The sequence below is a fragment of the Mandrillus leucophaeus genome, unplaced genomic scaffold (assembly GCF_000951045.1).
Source record: "Mandrillus leucophaeus isolate KB7577 unplaced genomic scaffold, Mleu.le_1.0 Scaffold381, whole genome shotgun sequence".
Taxonomy (NCBI): domain Eukaryota; kingdom Metazoa; phylum Chordata; class Mammalia; order Primates; family Cercopithecidae; genus Mandrillus; species Mandrillus leucophaeus.
Genome location: NW_012104043.1, coordinates 288,702 through 306,997, shown reverse-complemented (window position 1 = coordinate 306,997; position 18,296 = coordinate 288,702). Strand labels below are relative to the sequence as shown.

The 18,296-nt window shown below is 41.7% G+C and overlaps 3 protein-coding genes and 1 pseudogene across 3 annotated transcripts in view; 2 read left to right on the top strand and 2 right to left on the bottom strand.

Moving 5' to 3' along the window:
• Positions 1-4,713: 4,713 nt before the first annotated feature.
• PIGY (phosphatidylinositol glycan anchor biosynthesis, class Y) lies at positions 4,714-7,516 on the bottom strand. Its single transcript, XM_011990720.1, has 2 exons — positions 7,213-7,516; positions 4,714-5,741 (listed from the first exon to the last, which is right to left on the bottom strand). Exon 2 carries the CDS (start codon positions 5,502-5,504, stop codon positions 5,289-5,291), a length of 216 nt encoding a protein of 71 aa, XP_011846110.1. The 5' UTR covers positions 5,505-5,741; positions 7,213-7,516; the 3' UTR covers positions 4,714-5,288.
• On the bottom strand, positions 4,718-7,518 carry PYURF (PIGY upstream reading frame). The gene is made up of 2 exons (XM_011990722.1): positions 7,213-7,518; positions 4,718-5,741 (listed from the first exon to the last, which is right to left on the bottom strand). The coding sequence occupies exons 1-2, from the start codon at positions 7,413-7,415 to the stop codon at positions 5,600-5,602; spliced, it is 345 nt and encodes a 114-aa protein (XP_011846112.1). The 5' UTR covers positions 7,416-7,518; the 3' UTR covers positions 4,718-5,599.
• Positions 7,519-7,525: 7 nt separating this feature from the next.
• The window catches only part of HERC3 (HECT and RLD domain containing E3 ubiquitin protein ligase 3), a 219,816-nt gene continuing 209,045 nt past the window's right edge, over positions 7,526-18,296 (top strand). Inside the window, exon 1 of the mRNA XM_011990724.1 lies at positions 7,526-7,647. The gene's annotated coding sequence lies outside the window, so the exon portion shown is untranslated. The remainder of the gene's footprint in view (positions 7,648-18,296) is intronic.
• On the top strand, positions 10,954-11,965 carry LOC105547219 (annotated as a pseudogene).

The window sequence follows — 18,296 nt, the reverse complement described above, 5'->3', positions numbered from 1 at the left end:
TTGGGAGGCCGAGCCGGGCGGATCACAAGGTCAGGAGATCTAGACCATCCTGCCTAATCGGTGAAATCCCGTCTCTACAAAAAATCCCCGCGTGGTGGCGGGGGCCTGTAGTCCCAGCTACTTGGGAGGCTGAGACAGGAGAATGGCGTGAACCCGGGAGCAAGCCTATGTCTCAAAAACAAAACAAACCAAAACCAAACCAATCCCCTCCTTGGCAGGCTTGGCAGCAAATAAAGGAGGAGAGTAGGTCACACAATAGGCCAGGTTTTGCTCCCTCAGGATGGGAATTTCTCATTTAGAGCTGGTGGGAAGGATCTCAGTAACAGGTGGTTAAAGATGATTTGTCAGGGATGCAGTTGAGGACACTTACAAAGAGAATCTTGTGAAGAGTCTCTAAGAAAGCAATAGGTCCCCTGGCATTGTGAAGTCAGCGAGTTATTGAGGAGGAGGAGTGGGGAAGAGTTTCACTAATGTAGGAATAAGACAGTGTTCCTCATGGTGAGTTTACAGTGCAACAGATGGAAGTGGTGGGGTCAAAGCCCTGGCGTGCAGCATGAGGTACATAATGGTCAGCTTGTGTCCCTATGAACAGATATGAAGCCAGGATGATCTGCTAGTGAGAAGCTTGGGAAGGAACGCTAGAAACCTGTTGAATTCCCAATACAGGGTGTCATATTTCATAGGGTCACTAGAAGTAGCACAATGGGTGGACAAAATTTAGAAGGCGTAAGACCTGCATTCACTTTTGGCCATGCCTCTAACCAGCATCTGACCTCCAGCAAGTGACCTGGAACCACTGAGCCTTAGGCTGGACACTGAGATACTGCTTTTTAAATTTTCCTCTAACAACTTTATTGAGATAGAATTCACACAGCATGTAACTCAACCATATATAGTGTATAACTCAATGGTTTTTAGTATCTTCACAGAATTGTGCAAGCATCACCACAGTCAATTTTTCTGTTTGGGTTTTGTTGGTTTTTTTTTTTTTTGAGACAAGGTCTTGCTGGGTTGCCCAGGCTGGAGTGCAGTGGCATGATCATGGCTCACCGCATCCTTGACCTCCTGGGCTGGATCCTCCCACCTCAGCCTCCTGAGTAGCTGGGACCACAGGCACACACCACCATGCCCAGCTAATTTTTTTTATTTGTTTTTAATTTTTGTAGAGACAGGGTCTCCCTATGTTGCCCAGGCTGGTCTCGAACTCCTGGGCTCAAGCGATCCTCCCACCTTGGCCTCCCAAAGTGCCACCATAGTCCATTTTATAATATTTTGATCACCCCAAAGAGAAACCTTGTATCCTTTAGCCAAAACTGCACAATCTCCCCCTTCTTCCCCCGTTCTATGCAGCTACTAATCTACTGTCTGTCTCTAGAGATTGACTATTATGGACATTTCAAATAAATGAAATTAGACTATGTGACCTTTCATAACTGGCTTCTACGACTTAGCATAATGTTTGCAAGGTTCATCCATAGTCTAGCATGTATCACTACTTTATTACTTTATATTGCCAAATATTATTTCATTATATTCATATTACATTTTATCTATCCATTCATCAGTTTATGGACGTTTGGGTTGTTTCTGCTTTTTGGCTATTCTAAATGATGCTGCTATGAACATTTGCATACAAACTATCGTGAGTACTTAAGTTCTCACTTCTCTTGAGTATATACCTGGGAGTGAAATTGCTGGGTCATGTGGCAACTCTACATTTGACCTTTTGTGGTCTTGCTGTTTTCCAAAGAAGCTGCAACATTTTAAATTCTCACCAGCAGTGTATGAAGGCTTAAGAGGTCTTTTAAAACTGCTGATCTGTTCATAAGAATGTCAATAAGAGGCTGGGCATGGTGGCTCACTCCTGTAATCCCAGCACTTTGGGAGGCAGAGGAGGGTGGATCACTTGAGGTCGGGAGTTCAGGACCAGCCTGGCCAACATGGTGAAACCTCATCTCTACTAAAAATATAAAAATTAGCCAGGTGTGGTGGTTGCACCCCTGTAATCGCAGCTACTGGGGAGGCTGAGGCAGGAGAATCACTTGAACCCAGGAGGCGGAGGTTGCAGTGAGCAGACATCGTGCCACTGCACTCCAGCCTGGGTGAGAGTGAGACTCCATCTCAAACAACAACGACAACAACAACAAAAAAGTGTCGGTAAGATATAGAAGCATTATTTGACCTAGCCACGTATCAAGTGCGCAATTCCTTTTTCCCTCTTGCTGTGCCATTGTTACGTAATCACATCTGTATGTTACAAACTCAACACTTAGTTATAATTACTTTATATAATCTAATGTCTCTTAAACTGAGAAAAGGAGAGCAAGTATATATTTATAGCATTCATTACATTAATATTATTTACCTCTTGTGGTTCTCTTCGTGTATTTCTATGAATTCAAGTTACTATCTGGTATCATTTTCGTACTGCAAATACAGCTTTGCTTACCTCCATTTCCTTTGTGATGTTAATACTAAATATGTTATCTATGTTACAGGCTCCCAAATACAATGCATCTTGCGTATACATGGTTTTTTTCTGTAATTGCCCTATAAATAAGAATGACGAAATACGCACTTATACTGTCTTTTATAATTACATAATTACCTTTACTATGCTGATGGCCTGTGCCTCCTGGGAGGTACCATAACCCTCAACTAGGAGCTGGGGGAAGAGCAAGCCCTGTGTTCCTGACTGCACCCTCCTGGAGTGGCCATTGCCGAGCTGAAAGGGAGCAAAAAAGAAATGGTTGCTGGGTCAGATGACAAACACTTGCTGTTCTTATTAAGTTTCAGTAGGTTTCCTTGAATGTTTCTTCATTTAATGAGCTGTATGCCCTTAGGACAACTTCCAGATTGTTTAAATGGTTGTTTTGTTTATAATTTTCAATAGTTAGGCTTGTTTCACTGGCGAATGGGTTCACAAAGTTCCTCACATGGTCTCTAGAAGTATCACTTAGTTCTTTACAAAGTACCCTCACATATAAAATTTTATTTGATCCTCACCATTTTATGAAACAAGGGTTAGGACTTTTAGCCCTAAAAATGAGGCCCAGAATGCTAAGAAACTTGGTTGAAGTTATAAGGCTTCTCAGAGCCATGTGTTCATTCAGGAGGCACTTACTGCCTGCTCTGTGCTAAACATTAGATTTAAAATGTTCAGCATTTACTGTATAGACAGGAGACAAAAACCACACAATTGCAGCACAAGGTTAAGTGCTAGAATAAAGTGTACGGTGCCTTAAGCAATAAGGACACTGGCTGGGTGTAGTGGCTCACTCCTGTAATCCCAGCACTTTGGGAGACCGAGGCGGGTAGATCGCTTGAGCCCAGGAGTTGAGACCAGCCTGGACAACATGGTGAAATCCCATGTCTACAAAAAAATACAAAAAAAATTAGCCGGGTATGGTGGCAGGTGACTGTAGTCCCAGCTACTTGGGAGGCTGAGGTGGGAGAATCACTTGACTCAGGAGGTGGAGGCTGCAGTGAGCCATGATCGTACCATGCCACTGCACTCCAGCCTGGGCAAAAGAGTGAGATCCTGTCTCAAAAAAAAAAAAAAAAAAAAAAAAAAAAAAAAAAAGCAGGGGGATGGCCACCTAGTCCAGTCTTGAATAAAAATTAGAAACTAAGCATTTTGATTCTTGTTGTTCTTGTAAATAGAAAGGACCAAATAGTACAAAATAAAGTGGCACATGGCATGGTAGTTAAGACTGAAGCCGGATGGCTAGATGGTTTACATTTCAATCGAATTATTAGCTGTGTTACCTTGGGTAAGTCACTTAATCTCTCTGTGCTTGTTTCCTTATCTGTAAAATGGTGCTAATATTACCTACTCCTTAGGGTTATAAGATTGAAGGCACAGCACTATGTTTATAATTGTACCTGGTGTATGTTTATACTATAACAACTGATAGCTAAATAAATTATATTAGTGAGAGGATGGTGTTAAATACTAAACTCCCCAAGGGCATGCGTGTCAGTGTTTCCTAAAATGGTCAAACACTCAACTTCCCCAAAAGCTGACATTGAAATTGACTTCTTGAGATAGAGTACGTACTTTTCAGAATTGTTTCCTTTTCCCTGACTTGGTTAAGTGTGAGATTTAGGGTTAACTGAAAAGAACAACTCTTCAGGAAATATCTGGGAACCTGTAGTCTTCCAGGTTATCTGTATGTTGCCATAGGGTAATTTTAACATGTCATTTATACTACAGTATACCCTGAATTAATTCAAAAGACAACACATCTAACATGTCTTAATTTTTTGATGCAGAAGAATCACTGTTTCAGGTTTCTGTTAACATAAGATTCCAATAAAAATAAAGTTTGTATTCGGTTCTTAGGTTTCTCTGGGTTAACTACTGAAACACACTATACTTCAGAAGTATTATACTATGCTCGATTAGTCTTACTGAAAGTTCTGGAAAATCAGAGGCTATTAATGTGTCGATGCTCATGCCCTTAGTGGTGTTATTCAGCGTCCTGGGAAAATAAACTGAAATGTAGCTCTAAATATGGCTCTAAGCTCAACAGGGCACAATCCACTACTTGCAAGTCTTCCCACCCCCTACTTTCCTAGGAAATGATTCTATTTTAGGTATTAAGTACCTCTCTAAACACAGCTATATTTAGTGCAGTTTTACAACTTCCCTTAGTATCAATAACACTTCTGTGACCAAACAAATAAACAAAACAAATGATTACAAACTGGTTTATTTTTTATGGGAAAGTGTCAACATCTTTATTGCTAATATAAGCATTTAATGTCAAAGAAATGAAGGTAATTTTACAAACTCAATTTTTGTAAGTACATGAAATTTCTATTTCATTATATGATTTTGTATCACATTCGTTCAAATGCATTTCTCTCCCTTACAGGGACTATTCCAACATCACTCCTTTGGAATTATTTCAGTCATCCCTAACATGTGACTTCACCAAAGACCTTGAAGTTAAACAAACAAGCAAAACAAAATTTCAATGACTCTTAGATGAATGGAATAAGAAATAGTCATCACATGTCAATTAGGGATGTTTATCTCCCACAAGACACTGTCAAAATGTTTCTTCTGATACAGCAGTTATAAGTCAGAGCCTTCAAAAAACAAGGGCAGAGCAAGAGCACAATAAAAGAAGCACCTGCAACTTAAGCCTCCCACAGTCCTAAGCCTGATATGCGCAAAGCAAAGCCTCTTTCCCACAAACTCAATTCCATCCATTTGAGCTTTCAGAGATAGATGCCCAAGAACTACCATTAATGTATACAGCATATTGACTCTAGTTGCATCAATTATGCCTGAAGAGTTTAATACCCATCCAAGTCCAAAGGTGGAAGAATACATACACTGGTATGGTAATAGGCAAGAGCAGGCTGTAAAAGCAAAGGCTGGCTGTGCTAGTGCAGCCCTGTGGGAAGTTTTCTTCCACAGAGGCTGAGTAGAACAGTCCTGTTAAAGAAACCAGTGGAATAAGAACGGTCAATGTAGGAAGAGACAGAAACATTCTTCTCTTCCACTTATTACCTGCCACTGTGTTTTAAAAGGTATATGGTACTAAGAAAAGTTGGCTGTTGCGTTTTATGTTTTTTTAATTATGAACTAGCGCTGCTCCACTTCTTCCTGCTTCTTACTTTGATGCGTCATCCTAGCTGCCTGTGGTATCATATTAGGAATCCCATCAATGATTGGATAAGCTATTCCCAACTCTTCATTAATCAATTCATTTGTTGATGCTTCATATCTGGGGTGGAAAAAAAAAAGAACAAAATGAGTTGTGGAAAAATAAAATAATTGAAGAGCCTGATTTTCAACAAATACCACCATTTATCCAATTCTTGGTATGGAGTTAATCCCAGAATAGTCTTCTTTAATTAAAAGCAACGATAGCCAATTCAACCTTTTATCTTAGAAAAATTCTCTTAGAATCTATAATGATTCCCATTTTAGTCAGTTTCTCTCATATTCTCTTTTTCACCTTATTCACAAGTTATTCCTTAATTTTTTTTTCATACTAGTCAGAAAAGATCCCCCTCTCTTATCCAAATATTCCTTCATTACTTTGGTCAACCCCCAAATCATCCCTGTTAATTTACTACTGGAATAAACACTAGAGAAAAATCAACTTCTTCGTTTTAGAATAAATGCTAAGTAGAAAAACTTAACTAATCCATTAGAAGGAAATCACTGGAAAAGGTGAGAGGGCAGAAATGAGAAAACTTTGGAAAGCAGTAAGTCTGCAGTGAGCTAGTTATAAACGCAAATCAAATAATTTCAAGGTTTGAGAAAACTGAATATGTTTATTATGGGAAAAAAGAAATATGAAAAATTGCTAGCAATCTACCACTCAAAGATAACCACTGACAACGTTTTGGTGTTTCGTTTATGCGATTTGTAATACTAGCGTTAGTGTTGTCAATATTCCATTTTTGGGAGCTTGGAAACTGTAGAGCTGTCTTCCCAAAAACTAGGTTAAAGAGGCTTCTAAGAAATCTGCTAGGCCACAACTAAGAGCCACCAGGCAGCATACACAGCTGAATTGCTTAAGATTGTCAGGCACCAGTTGTACAAGACACTTTCACAAGAATCTGGAGGGTAAAATACTTTTCATTATCTTGGCTTAAAAACCGGATGGCTTTGGACTTGTCCTGAATCGCAGTAATTCAAGAACCTGGTGGTACGTTAGAAATCATTTAGGGACCATTTAAGAACACAAATAAGCTGGGCGTGGGGGCGGCGCCTGTCTCCCGACTCCTGAGGAGGCTGAGGTGGGAGTTCTAGGCCAGTCTGGGCAACGTAGGGGGGCACCCTGTCTCTTAAAAGGAAAAAAAGAAAATACAAATGTTCAGGTCCCATCCCCCGAGCATTCCAAGTCTGCCCGTCTTGGGGGCTGCAGGGGAATCGGCATTTTTAAAACGGTCCCCGGGTGATTGCAAAGAGCAGCCGGTCGCGAAGCCTAAAACGCTTCGAGCCATTCCGGCAGGCTGGCTATGTGCTCTGGGAGATGTGGGACGCGGCTCCCCCGGCCTCCGGTCTCCCCCGTTCTGCCCGCCGCAGCGGGAGGTGCATGCACCGGCGGGGACAGAGTCCAGAATATGGCAGCGGAGAGTACTGACCGACCTACAAGTCCCCAGTGGCTGAGACAGGCCGCGGTCCACCACTCCCTTTCCGCCCACCGGGAGGCTGCGAAGGAAGGGCCAAGACCAGCGAGTCACCTGAGCGGCTTCTTGGAGAGCGGGCACACCAGGAACTCCAGCAGCGCCGGATCGAAGGCGCGGGGCGGCTCCTCCGTCTTGTTGCTCCGGTCGGCCAAAGGCCGCGAGCCCGACGCGTGCAGACACCTACAGGCGACCGCGGACCGCGCTGCGCTAGTTTCCCGCAGCGCTGAGGCGAGCCTGCCGCGTGCTCCGCTCAGCATGGTATGGCAGCCGGAGACCAGGCCTCACTGCGCCTCCGCCAGCCGGGGCCGAGCTCCTCGCTCCGCGGTAGTCCAAGCCAGCCGACCAGGCCCCGCCCCCTGGTGCTCTGGGAAACGCTGCCGGTGAGTAGGCGGGGCGGGCGCTTTGGTTCCGAGGGTGCTCCTGCTCCGACTGCTTTTCCCACGGACGTCATCTGCAGGCCGTAGGACAGCCCCAGGGCTGAGGCCTCTAGTGGGTGCCCCGCCGCCTTACCAGACTACAAACTAAATCAGTGTTTAAGTCGAGGTGTCTGGGCTTTCACTGGGGCCTGTGGCAGAGATGTTAGGAAGCCAGTGGCCAGATCTCAGAGTTGTAGGGAGTTAGGCTTAGACCTACGTGGTTACCTCCAAGTGAAGTTTCAAACACACTGTCATGTATTGTATTGAATGTATTGCCATGGATGTATTGAAAGCGTTCATTTGTTTCATGTACGTCTTTACTATACCATTAGTTTCTGTAATCTTGTTTGACTTCTTTCTGTCTCATTTAAAAAAGTGAGAACCTGGAAGGAATGGTCTAGGCCTCTGACCCTCCAAAATATATAAATTCTTCCTGCCTGAGACCCAGTCATTGTGAAGTATTTGCGTAATAAAGCACAACTAATTTACTTCTATCAATGAGCTTGGAGGCCGCAAAGGGCCTAAATAACTGTGTAACAGGCAGATGTCTGTCAGTCAAATGGGTGATCCATTCAGTGAATTTGTATCCCAGGTTTGCTTCCGACTCTCCGACTCTCCGACTCTCCGACTCTCCGAGGAAGTGATGCATGTTAGATCTCTTTCTTACAGTGTAGTAGATGGGAACTTGGGCTCTGGGGCCTGACAGCTTGGTTTCCTGTCCACAGTTTAGTAGCCGGATTACTTCGGCAAGTGACTTAACTGCTCATTTTACTTATCTGTATAAGATTAATAATTGTACCTACCTTGTTCTGTCAAGGTAGGGGATAAATGTGATTGTGCATTCGAAGAACATTTAGAAAAGTGCCTGGCACAAATTAGTGCTCCATTAATGTTGTCTATTTTTATTTTTATTTCATCTAGTTTTTCCATGTCCGAAGACTCAAAGTTTCTTGTTAGTCATCCATTTTTTCCCTCCGTTCTGCTGAATATCAACCTGAACTTTTTTTTGCATCTCTGGGCATTATCATTTCACACTTTGAGTTCCTGGGGCTGGAAGGAAAGAATACGAAAATATGTTTATATTTTCAAATTTCTCTCCCACTCCAATGTAAAAAGAAATTGAGAAATGTTTATGCGTTCATCCTAATTTTTTGTCTATTTGTTTTTTGGGCCATCCTGTTTTTTTTAAAAAAAGTTAATTTTTTGATGTTCTTTGTTCACTAATGCTCAGGAGATTTTCTAAGGTTAATGTAGTTTATAGGATACCAAAAAGGAAACACTTCTACTGGATAGATATTTAAGAGATAATGAAAGTCTCCGGTTGCCACACCTTCCTTCCCCCACAAAGAAATCTTTCATAGTCGGTTATTAGAGTCACTAAGGGACTAGAGAATAGGGCATTTATCAGGACTTACCCCCCCAGTCACTAACGGACTAGAGAATAGGGCAGTTACCAGGACTTACCCTCAAGGGAAACTACTGTAAAGTTCCTATGTCACCTTCACACTATTTCCGACTAGGGCAGTAGCAGGAATTAATTTTCAGTTGAAGTCAGTTGATACTTTGGGCTCAAGGGAAGGGGTGAACTGTCGGAAAGATAAGTTTCTGCTTAAGGAGAAACAGCACTTGACTTCTGCCAGCACTGAGTGGGCCCAACCCTTGGCCCTTGTTGGGTAGGGGAAGGCACCCACGCTTAAGCCTCAGCTAGCTAGGCTGACATGCCTCAACTAGCTTGGCTGACAGATCTCTATCAACTGGGTTTTCTAACCAGTTATAAATAAATTAGTTTCAGTTTGCCTGCACATAGAGCGTTTGAGGCAATTCCGTTTACTTTATTTAGGGGAAGAATAGAGAGTAACAGCAAAGTATTGAAAACATCCTCAAATTTATAACACCAGAAATCAACAACCAATATTTAAGGAACATCTGAATGTATGACTGTCACCATGTGCGTATTAAATTGCAACATATCAAAGCAAAATGTCCCTAAATAGCCCTCAGTAATACGATTCATTTCTGCCCGTAGTATACTAAGCTAAATGTAGATGATAGTATAGGAACATGGGACTGGAACTGGGCTTTTAAAAGTTAGTCCCTTTTCACTGTTCACATGGCTATGACCTTTCCTGTCACATAGGCCTGTGCACAATAACCTGATGGTTTCTGAGCTCAGATACAGTATACCTGTGTGACCTTGGAGAAGCTACTCAAGTTCTCCCCCTCAACCTTCTCACTTGTGAAATACAATAATAATAGTATGTAACTTATGGTGTTTGAACAGACTAAATAAAACAATCCAAGTAAAACAGTACAGGGGCTAACACATCTAAAGAACGTTGTTAGCAATAAAATTATTTATTATGGTGAAACTAGTAAACATTCTGATGAAAAGGGAAAGCACAAGGTACTTCTGGGACACTCTTTTTAACTGAAATGGAATTTTTCTAATTTCCAATATGGATACTATTGAAACACAATTATTGGATTATCACACACATGAAGTTAGAAATCTCTAGGCAGAAGAGGGGCTGGACTATGTGTTTTAACAAAGCCCATCAATTCCAAATTTGGGGGGATTGAAATTTATGAACCTGTAATCCAAAGAAATGAGTCAAAGTAAATTTTCCACTAGATGGCATCGTTTACTATTTGAATTAACATTTACCTCTGCTTGATTTTTTCCCTCTGTGATTACAAAGATTTACTTTCGTTTTGTCAATTGTTTCTTAATTTGATGACACTTATTTTTTATTTTTATTTTATTTTCTTGAGATAGATTCTCTCTGTGTCACCCAGGATGGAGTACAGTGGTGCAGCCATGGCTCACTGCAACCTTGACCTCCCAGGCTCAAGCAATCCTGGCACTTCAGCCTCTGGGTAGCTGGGACCACAGGTGCACGCCACCACGCCCAGCTAACTTTTGTATTTTTTATAGAGCTGGTGTTTCATGTTGCCCAGGCTGGTCTGGAACTCCTGAGCTCAAGCAATTCACCCACGTTGGCCTCCCAAAGTGCTAGGATTACAGGCATGAGCCACTGTGCCCAGCCCAACACTTATTTTAAAAACAAAAATCATAAAAGTCTTACTAATAAATTTTAATTATAATGAGTTTATTAAAATCAAGTTTACAATAGATAAATGGACAAAATATTTGAAAAGAAAAATTCACAAAAAAGAAAATACAGTTGATCAATAAACACATTAAAAAAAATTATCCTCAATAGTAAAGTTGTAATGCTAGTTTCAAACATCAAATAAGTTTTGAAATAACCCTAGACATGAATGTTACCAGCCTTGTCTTGGCCATCTGAAGGATAATCACAAATTCTCTCTGAAGGGCTGAGGACTAGTGCCTGAAAAAGGGCCAGAATATCCCAGCATGGGCACGAGAAGCTTGAAATTGTGGAAGTATGTCCTGTTTTTCTTTTTCTTTCTCTCTTTCTCTCTCTTTCTCTCGTTCTTTCTTTCTTTCTTTCTTTTTTTTTTTTTTTTTTGAGACAGGATCTTGCTGTATCTCCTAGGCTGGAGTGCAGTGGCTCCATCATAGCTCACTGCAGCTTGAACTTCTGGGCTCAAGCAGTCTCCCACCTCAGCCTCCCAAGTAACTGGGACCACAGGCATGCACAGGCACCACCACACCCAGCTAATTAAAAAAAATTTTTTTGTAGACTGAGGGTCTCACTATGTTGCCCAGGTTGGTCTCAAGCGATCCTGCCACCTCAGCCTCCCAAAGTCCTGGGATTACAGGCGTGAGCCACTGCGCACGGCCCAACTTGCTCTTTCGGTTCTGTGGCTGCTGCACTTTTAGGGGATGTACCCGCTGACCCACAACAGCTTGGGAGTGCTCTTCCATAAGCTCCCCTCCCTCACGCTGGGCAATGAGCTTGTCCTCTCATCGTGGGCTCCATTATCACAGTGGTTGCCTTCCTGGGCTGCGTAGGCTCTGTCAAGAAAAACAGGTGTCTGCTTACGTCCTTGTTCATTCTGCTGCTAATTATTCTCCTTGCTAAGGTGACTTTGGCCATCCTGCCCTTTGTTTACGAACAGAAGCTGAATGTATAGGTAGCTGAGGGCCTGACGGACAGCATCTGCCATTACCACTGGGACAACAGCACCAAGGCGATGTGCGGCTCCATCCAGTCATTTCTGCACTGTTGTGGCCTAAATAGCAAGAGTGATTGGTCCAGTGGGCAACAAGCATCTTGCCCTTCAGATCCAAAAGTGAAAGGTTGCTATGCAAAAGCGAGACTGTAATTTCATGACAATTTCTTGTATATCAGAGTCATCACCATCTGTGTATATGTGCTATTCAGGTGGTGAGGATGTCCTTTGCACTGACCCTGAACAGCCAGATTGATAAAACCAGTCAGGCCCTGGGGGTGTGAGCAACTGCCCTGTGCTGGGGAGACGCGTTTCATCTTTGGAAATCCAAAACCATTTATAGCATGAAGTTCTAAATGGTCACCTGCTGGACTGCCTATCCTCCCATCCCTTCACTTTTTCGGTGCCTGTCTTATACAGCCAGAAAATAAGGTGTTGGCTAGGAACTTTCCATCTCAGACAGCAAAACAACCTTTCACCTACTGATGGCAGCAGCCACGTCTCTCAAGGTGGTAACAGTAATACGTGGGCATTTTTTTTAGACATGAAAGGCCAAGAGAAACTGTGGAACTAATGGCTCAAGATCAAAGAGTGGGTCCAGGATATGAAGTTTTTAACCTTCCCATTGTCAAATTAGTCTCTGGCCTCTATGTCATGCCCAGTATGCTCTGCAAAGTCAAGCAAGAAACAAGCTGAAGAGGGTTCTAGGTCCAGGCTCATGGCACCATTGTCACAACCCTGTTTCTCTTTGACGAAAGGTGGTGGCTATAGGAATTACAGAGTGCTCTTTCTCCAAAGGGCAAGGTTTTCATTTCCATTTCTTTGTTAAGGGCCTCATCAATTTATTCTGTCTTTCCACGAAAAATTATCCAGTGATTTATATCCTGACTTCAACCAGTTACTTAGCTGATAATCACGTGCACGAGACTTCTTCTGGTGTTATTTCTCTATTAGCTAACATTTTGTTAATATTCTATTTTGCTCTTCGATAAATAAAAGTGATCTTAATTTTTTAAAAAATCAAAGAAGTTTCCATTTCTCATCTATCAAAATAGTAAATATTTTAAAAATGTAATTCTTAATGTTTATGAATAAATGAATAAAGTATCAACTTATTGATTTATTGAATGCCCACTATGTGGCAGGCATGCACCATTATTCAGATTTAAAAATAAAAACTCATAATAACACAAACAATTATAATAAGTGAAAAACAAGCAGGACACAAAAATGTATGCACAAAGATTATACTTTTAAACCAAGAACTTCGGCATAGGGGCAAAAAACAAATAACAACCAAAATGTTGGCTGAGTGCTGTTACTTACACCTGTAATCCTGCACGAGGCAGGAGGATTGCTTGAGGCCAGGAGTTCAAGACCAGACTGAGCAACTTAGCAAGACTCCATTTCTACAAAAAATAAAAAAGTTATCTGGCTGTGGCAGTGCCTGCAGTACTAGTTATTCAGGAGGCTGAGGAAGGAGGATCACTTGGGCCCAGGAGTTCAAGGTTACAGTAAGGTATGATGGCACCACTGCACTCTAGCCTGGGTGACATAGCAAGACCCTGTCTCTAAAAAATAAAAAAATAGGCCAGGCACAGTGGCTCACACCCACAATCCCAGCACTTTTGGAGGCTGAGGCAAGTGGATCACGAGGTCAGGAGTTCAAGACCAACCTGGCCAAGATGGTGAAACCCCGTCTCTACTAAAAATGCAAAAATTAGCTAGGCATGGTGGCAGGCACCAGTAATCCCAGTTACTTGGGAGGCTGAGCCAGGAGAATCACTTGAAACTGTGTGGCAGAGGTTGCAGTGAGCTGAGATCACACCACTGCACTCCAGCCTGGGCAATAGAGAGAGACAGAGAGACCATGTCTCAAAAAAAAAAAAAAGTTGGTTCTTTTTAGCTGGTTGAAATATTGCTGAATTGTTCTTTAAATGTTTCTCTATTTAAAATTTTTTATTTAATAAAGTAGTTTTAAAATATAAACGTTACCAGTTCATAATTGATAAAATACTTTATTTCAAAACTATTGATTCGGTTCAGTAAATATTGATCACTTCCTGTGTTCTCAGATCATATTAGGAGGTGAAAAGGAGGGGTATAAAAGCATATAAGATGCTATTCTGGCTCACGCCTGTAATCCAGCACTTTGGGAGGCTGAGGCAGGCGGATCACCTGAGGAGTTCAAGACCATCTTGGCCTGGCCAACATAGTGAAACCCCGTCTCTACTAAAAGTACAAAACATTAGCTGGGTGTGGTGGCGGTACCTGTAATCCCAGCTACTCAGGAGGCTGAAGCAAGAGAATTGCTTGAACCAGGGAGGTGGAGGTTGCAGTGAGCCGAGATGGTGCCACTGCACTCCAGCCTCGGTGACAGAGTGAGACTCCATCTCCAAAAATAAATAAATAAATAAATAAAACATGCTATCCCTATTTTCAAAGTATTTATAATCTTAAGTGAAGTAAACAGCACAGGATAAAGGTAAATAAAAAATTCAGGTTTACATATAATGCGTTCTTCTGTGTATTCATTCAACATTTGTTGAACTTATACTTTATATGAGGCTCACAAAAAGGCTGTGCCAAAGGCCTAAGGAGGGCTTAGGGGAGTGTCAGTATAGGTCTTATAGCCGTAACAAATTATTTATTGAGACCTCAGGAGACACCCATTTTATCTCCTTTCATCGTTTTTTAATCCACAAAAACAATTTTAACTTTGCAAGTAGAATCTAAAATTTGCTAGGCAGAGATGAGTACGATGAGCCATCAATGCTATGCTACAGCTCAGGCAAGAGTGAATAATATGGACTTGAGTAGATATTGTAGGGCTGCATATTAATATACATTTTAAATGCCTTCTGTGTATAACTATAAGATTTCAAAACTGATCACGAAAATGTCCAGGTTTGATCTTAAGCCTAAAAGTTCAACATAATTAAGATATGAATATACGGAAAGAGGAATAGTATTTTATTTTTTGTTTTTATTCTTTTTGAGACAGAGTCTAGCTCTGTTGCCCAGGCTGGAGTGCAGTGGTGCAATTTCAGCTCACTGCAACCTCTACCTTCCAGGTTCAAGCGATTCTCCTGGCCTCAGTTTCCCAAGCAGCTGGGACCACAGGTGTGTGCCACCACATCATGCCTGGCTAATTTTTTTGTATTTTTAATGGAGATGGGGTTTCACCATGTTAGCCAGGCTGGTCTTGAACTCCTGACCTCAGGTGGTCCGCCCTCCTCAGCCTCCCAAAGTGCTGGGATTATAGGCATGACCCACCATGCCTGGCACAAACAGTATTTTTTAAAATTTTTTTGTAGAGACAGGGGTTGTGCTATGTTGTCCAGGTTAGTTGAACTGGCCTCAAGCTGTCCTCCTGCCTTGTCCTTCCAGAGTTCTGGGATTACAGGCATGAGCCACCATGTGCAGCCAATAGTATTTCTTAATGGGAGTCATCACCACTATTTTGTTCTTTAAAATATCCTATTCATACATATTTTGAAATATAAACTTTAAAAATAAGAAAAGAGGTCGCTAAAACTATAAATATATCACAAGAAAATATCCAGATAAGCAACTCCACATGATATTAATTTGTCTATTTAGAACAAATGAAATCAAGAAAAAATTGCAGTTCTGTCCAACTCAGCTTGAAATCTGTGGTGGCCGTTGCTCTCTCAACCTCCATCTGAAGATGAGCTATTGCTCTCTCAACCCTTCTACTTGAAGAAGTTGGAAAACGAGCAAGTACATTTTCCAGACTCCCTTATAGATAGGGTTCCGGCTATGAAATAGACTCTGCCAGTTAGATACACACACCTGAAATTTCAAAGGGAGGCAGAGGTGAGCTTCCTGCAGCAGGGAGAGTTGACACGCAGGTCCTGACAGACACAGGATTTGTATGGGTTAGATGAATGCTGCACTCTCTAGATGCAAGGGGCAGTGTCTTCTTAGCATAGGGCAGCTGTGGCAGCCACAGCAGTGGTTGCAGTAACAGTTTCTTCTGGGTCACAGCTATAAGGGCATTAGCTTAACACCAAAACCCCAGAAGCAGCCTTCTGTTTCTGCTCTACCAGCCATTTCAATGAATTTATAAACACATACTTCTGTATATTAAAATTCCTATGTACTGGAAATTCCTAGAATAATTTCTTTTTCCTGCACTGAACCCTGAATGGTGGACTACCCCAGAGTGTAGATGTGATCATTAAATAAAATATGTAAATCATTTAGAATAGTGATTTACATAAAGAATAATGGCCTGAAACAGTCCAATAAGAGATATCTATATAGATATATTTATAAAACAGGAAATTTATTACAGGAATTAACTTACACAATTATGGAGGCCTAGAAGTCCCATAATCTGTCCTCTGCAAGCTGGAAAACCAGCAGGAGAAACCTGGTGATGTAACTCAGTCCGAATCCAAAGACCTGAGAACCAGAGGAACCAACAGTGTAGGTCCAGATCGGAGCTCGAAGACTCTAGAACCCAGAGCACCAGTGTCTGAGGGCAGGGGAGTATATATGGCCGTCCCAGCTCAAATGAGAAGCAAATGCACCCTTCCTCCACCTTTTTGTTCAATTCAGGCTTTCATAGGATTAGATGATGTCCATTCACATAAGTGAGGGCAGATCTTCTTTACTCAACCCATAAATTAAAATCCTAAACTCGTCCAGAAATACCCTCGCAGACACAAACACAAATAATGTGTTACCAGCTAACCAGGCATCCTTCAGCTCAGTCAAGATGTCACATAAAATTAACCATCACATTGGCCCGTTATAATAGAAAATAAAAGGTCCTGATCAGAATTACTAAAAAGAATGAAGAGTAGAAATACTAAGAAGTACTCAGGAAGACAATCATCCTCTGGACATAGAGTTGTAATATTTAGGAAAACAATGTGGTGAACTTTCTTTTTGCAAGGGTTCAAGGGAGAGCTTGAGGAAGAGACAAGATAATTTACCTCTTGTACTAATACCATATGTATTAAGGTTCTCTAGAGGGACAGAACTAATAGGATAGATGAATATATGAAAGGGAGTTTATTAGGAGAATTGACTCTCATGATCACAAGGTGAAGTCCCACAATAGGCCGTCTGCAAGCTGAAGAGCAAGGAAGCCAGTCTGAGTCCCAAACCAAGAGTCCAAAAGCCGAAAGATTTGGGGTCTGATGTTCAAGGGCAGGAAGCATCCAGCATGGGAGAAAGATGAAGGCCAAAAACTCAGCAGGTCTGCTCATTCCACCTTCTTCTGCCTGCTTTATTCTACCCACGCTGGCAGGTGACTGGATGGTGCCCACCCACACTGAGGGTGGGTCTGTCTCTCCCAGTCCACTGGCTCAAATGTTTATCTCCTTGGGCAACACCCTCACAGACACACCCAGGAACAATGCTCTGCATCCTTCAATCCAATCAAGTTGACGCATTATTAACCATCATACCATGGAAAATTCTGATTTTATAAATAAAATTGAAGGGATTAAAGGAGGCAAAACGATGTCACCTGAGACCTATGTGAGTAATTCAATGCTACTTATACTACTATCCCCTTCCCTTTCTCGAGGTTTTCCTTGGCATAATGCAGACTAGTTTAGAAGGTGACCGTGTGAGAAACAGCATGCGAAAAGCCTTTGTAATTTCTCTTTCACATCTGGCTGTTCACCATTTCTTACAATTTGTTTCTTCGTAAGTCTTCTGGCTTTCAGCACTTTGATTTTAATAGTCACGATTCTAATCTAGGCCTCGGTGATTTAAACTTGTGGCTAACTTCGTATATAGTCCTAACTTCTTTATCTCTAATTTTCTAATACTTTTCCCTTTAAAATCCCAATAATAAAAGTCTCTTCTTTAACGTTCTCACTGGCAACTTTGTTCAAAATTTCACAAAAAGCAAAGTTATTTATGCTTGGTTTTAAAGTGCTATGTGTCTCCAATATCAACCAGGTTTCTTAGCTTCCATCTTTTTTCACTCCCTTCCTCCCTCTTTCTACCTCCTATTCCTCCTTCTTCTCCACTACCCTCCTGCTAATGGATAAATATGATCCATATCATCTGACAGTGCTTTTCAAACTTGAATATGCATATGAATCACCTGGGAATCTTGTTAAAATGCAAATTCTGACTCATTATGACTAGGATCATACTGAATAGGAGGCTTGAAATCCTCTTTTCTTAACAGCTTCCGGATGCTGCTACTGAATTGCAGACGACACTTTTAGCAGCAAGACTCCAGAACACTGGTTTTTGAACTGGAATGATTTTGGACCCCAGGAATATTTGGCAATGTGTGGACACATTTTTGATGGTTACAACTGGGGTGGTACTCCTGGGCAGAGGCCGGAATGCCACCAAGCACTTACCATGTACAGGACAGCCCCTCACAACAAAGAATTACCTGGCCCAAAACTTCAATAGTGACCAGGCTGAGGAATCCTGCTCTAGAATGATCTTAAACACTATAAGCACTCAGTAGCATCTTCTATGAGTCTAACAGTTTTTTTTTCTTTCTAGAAAAAACTTTCCAGTCCTCTTCCCTCTACTTAGTCAGTTCCTGTGACTAAAAGGATCTCATATTGCAAAGCTTTTTTTTTCTCCAAAAGTCTACCATTTCCTTTTCCA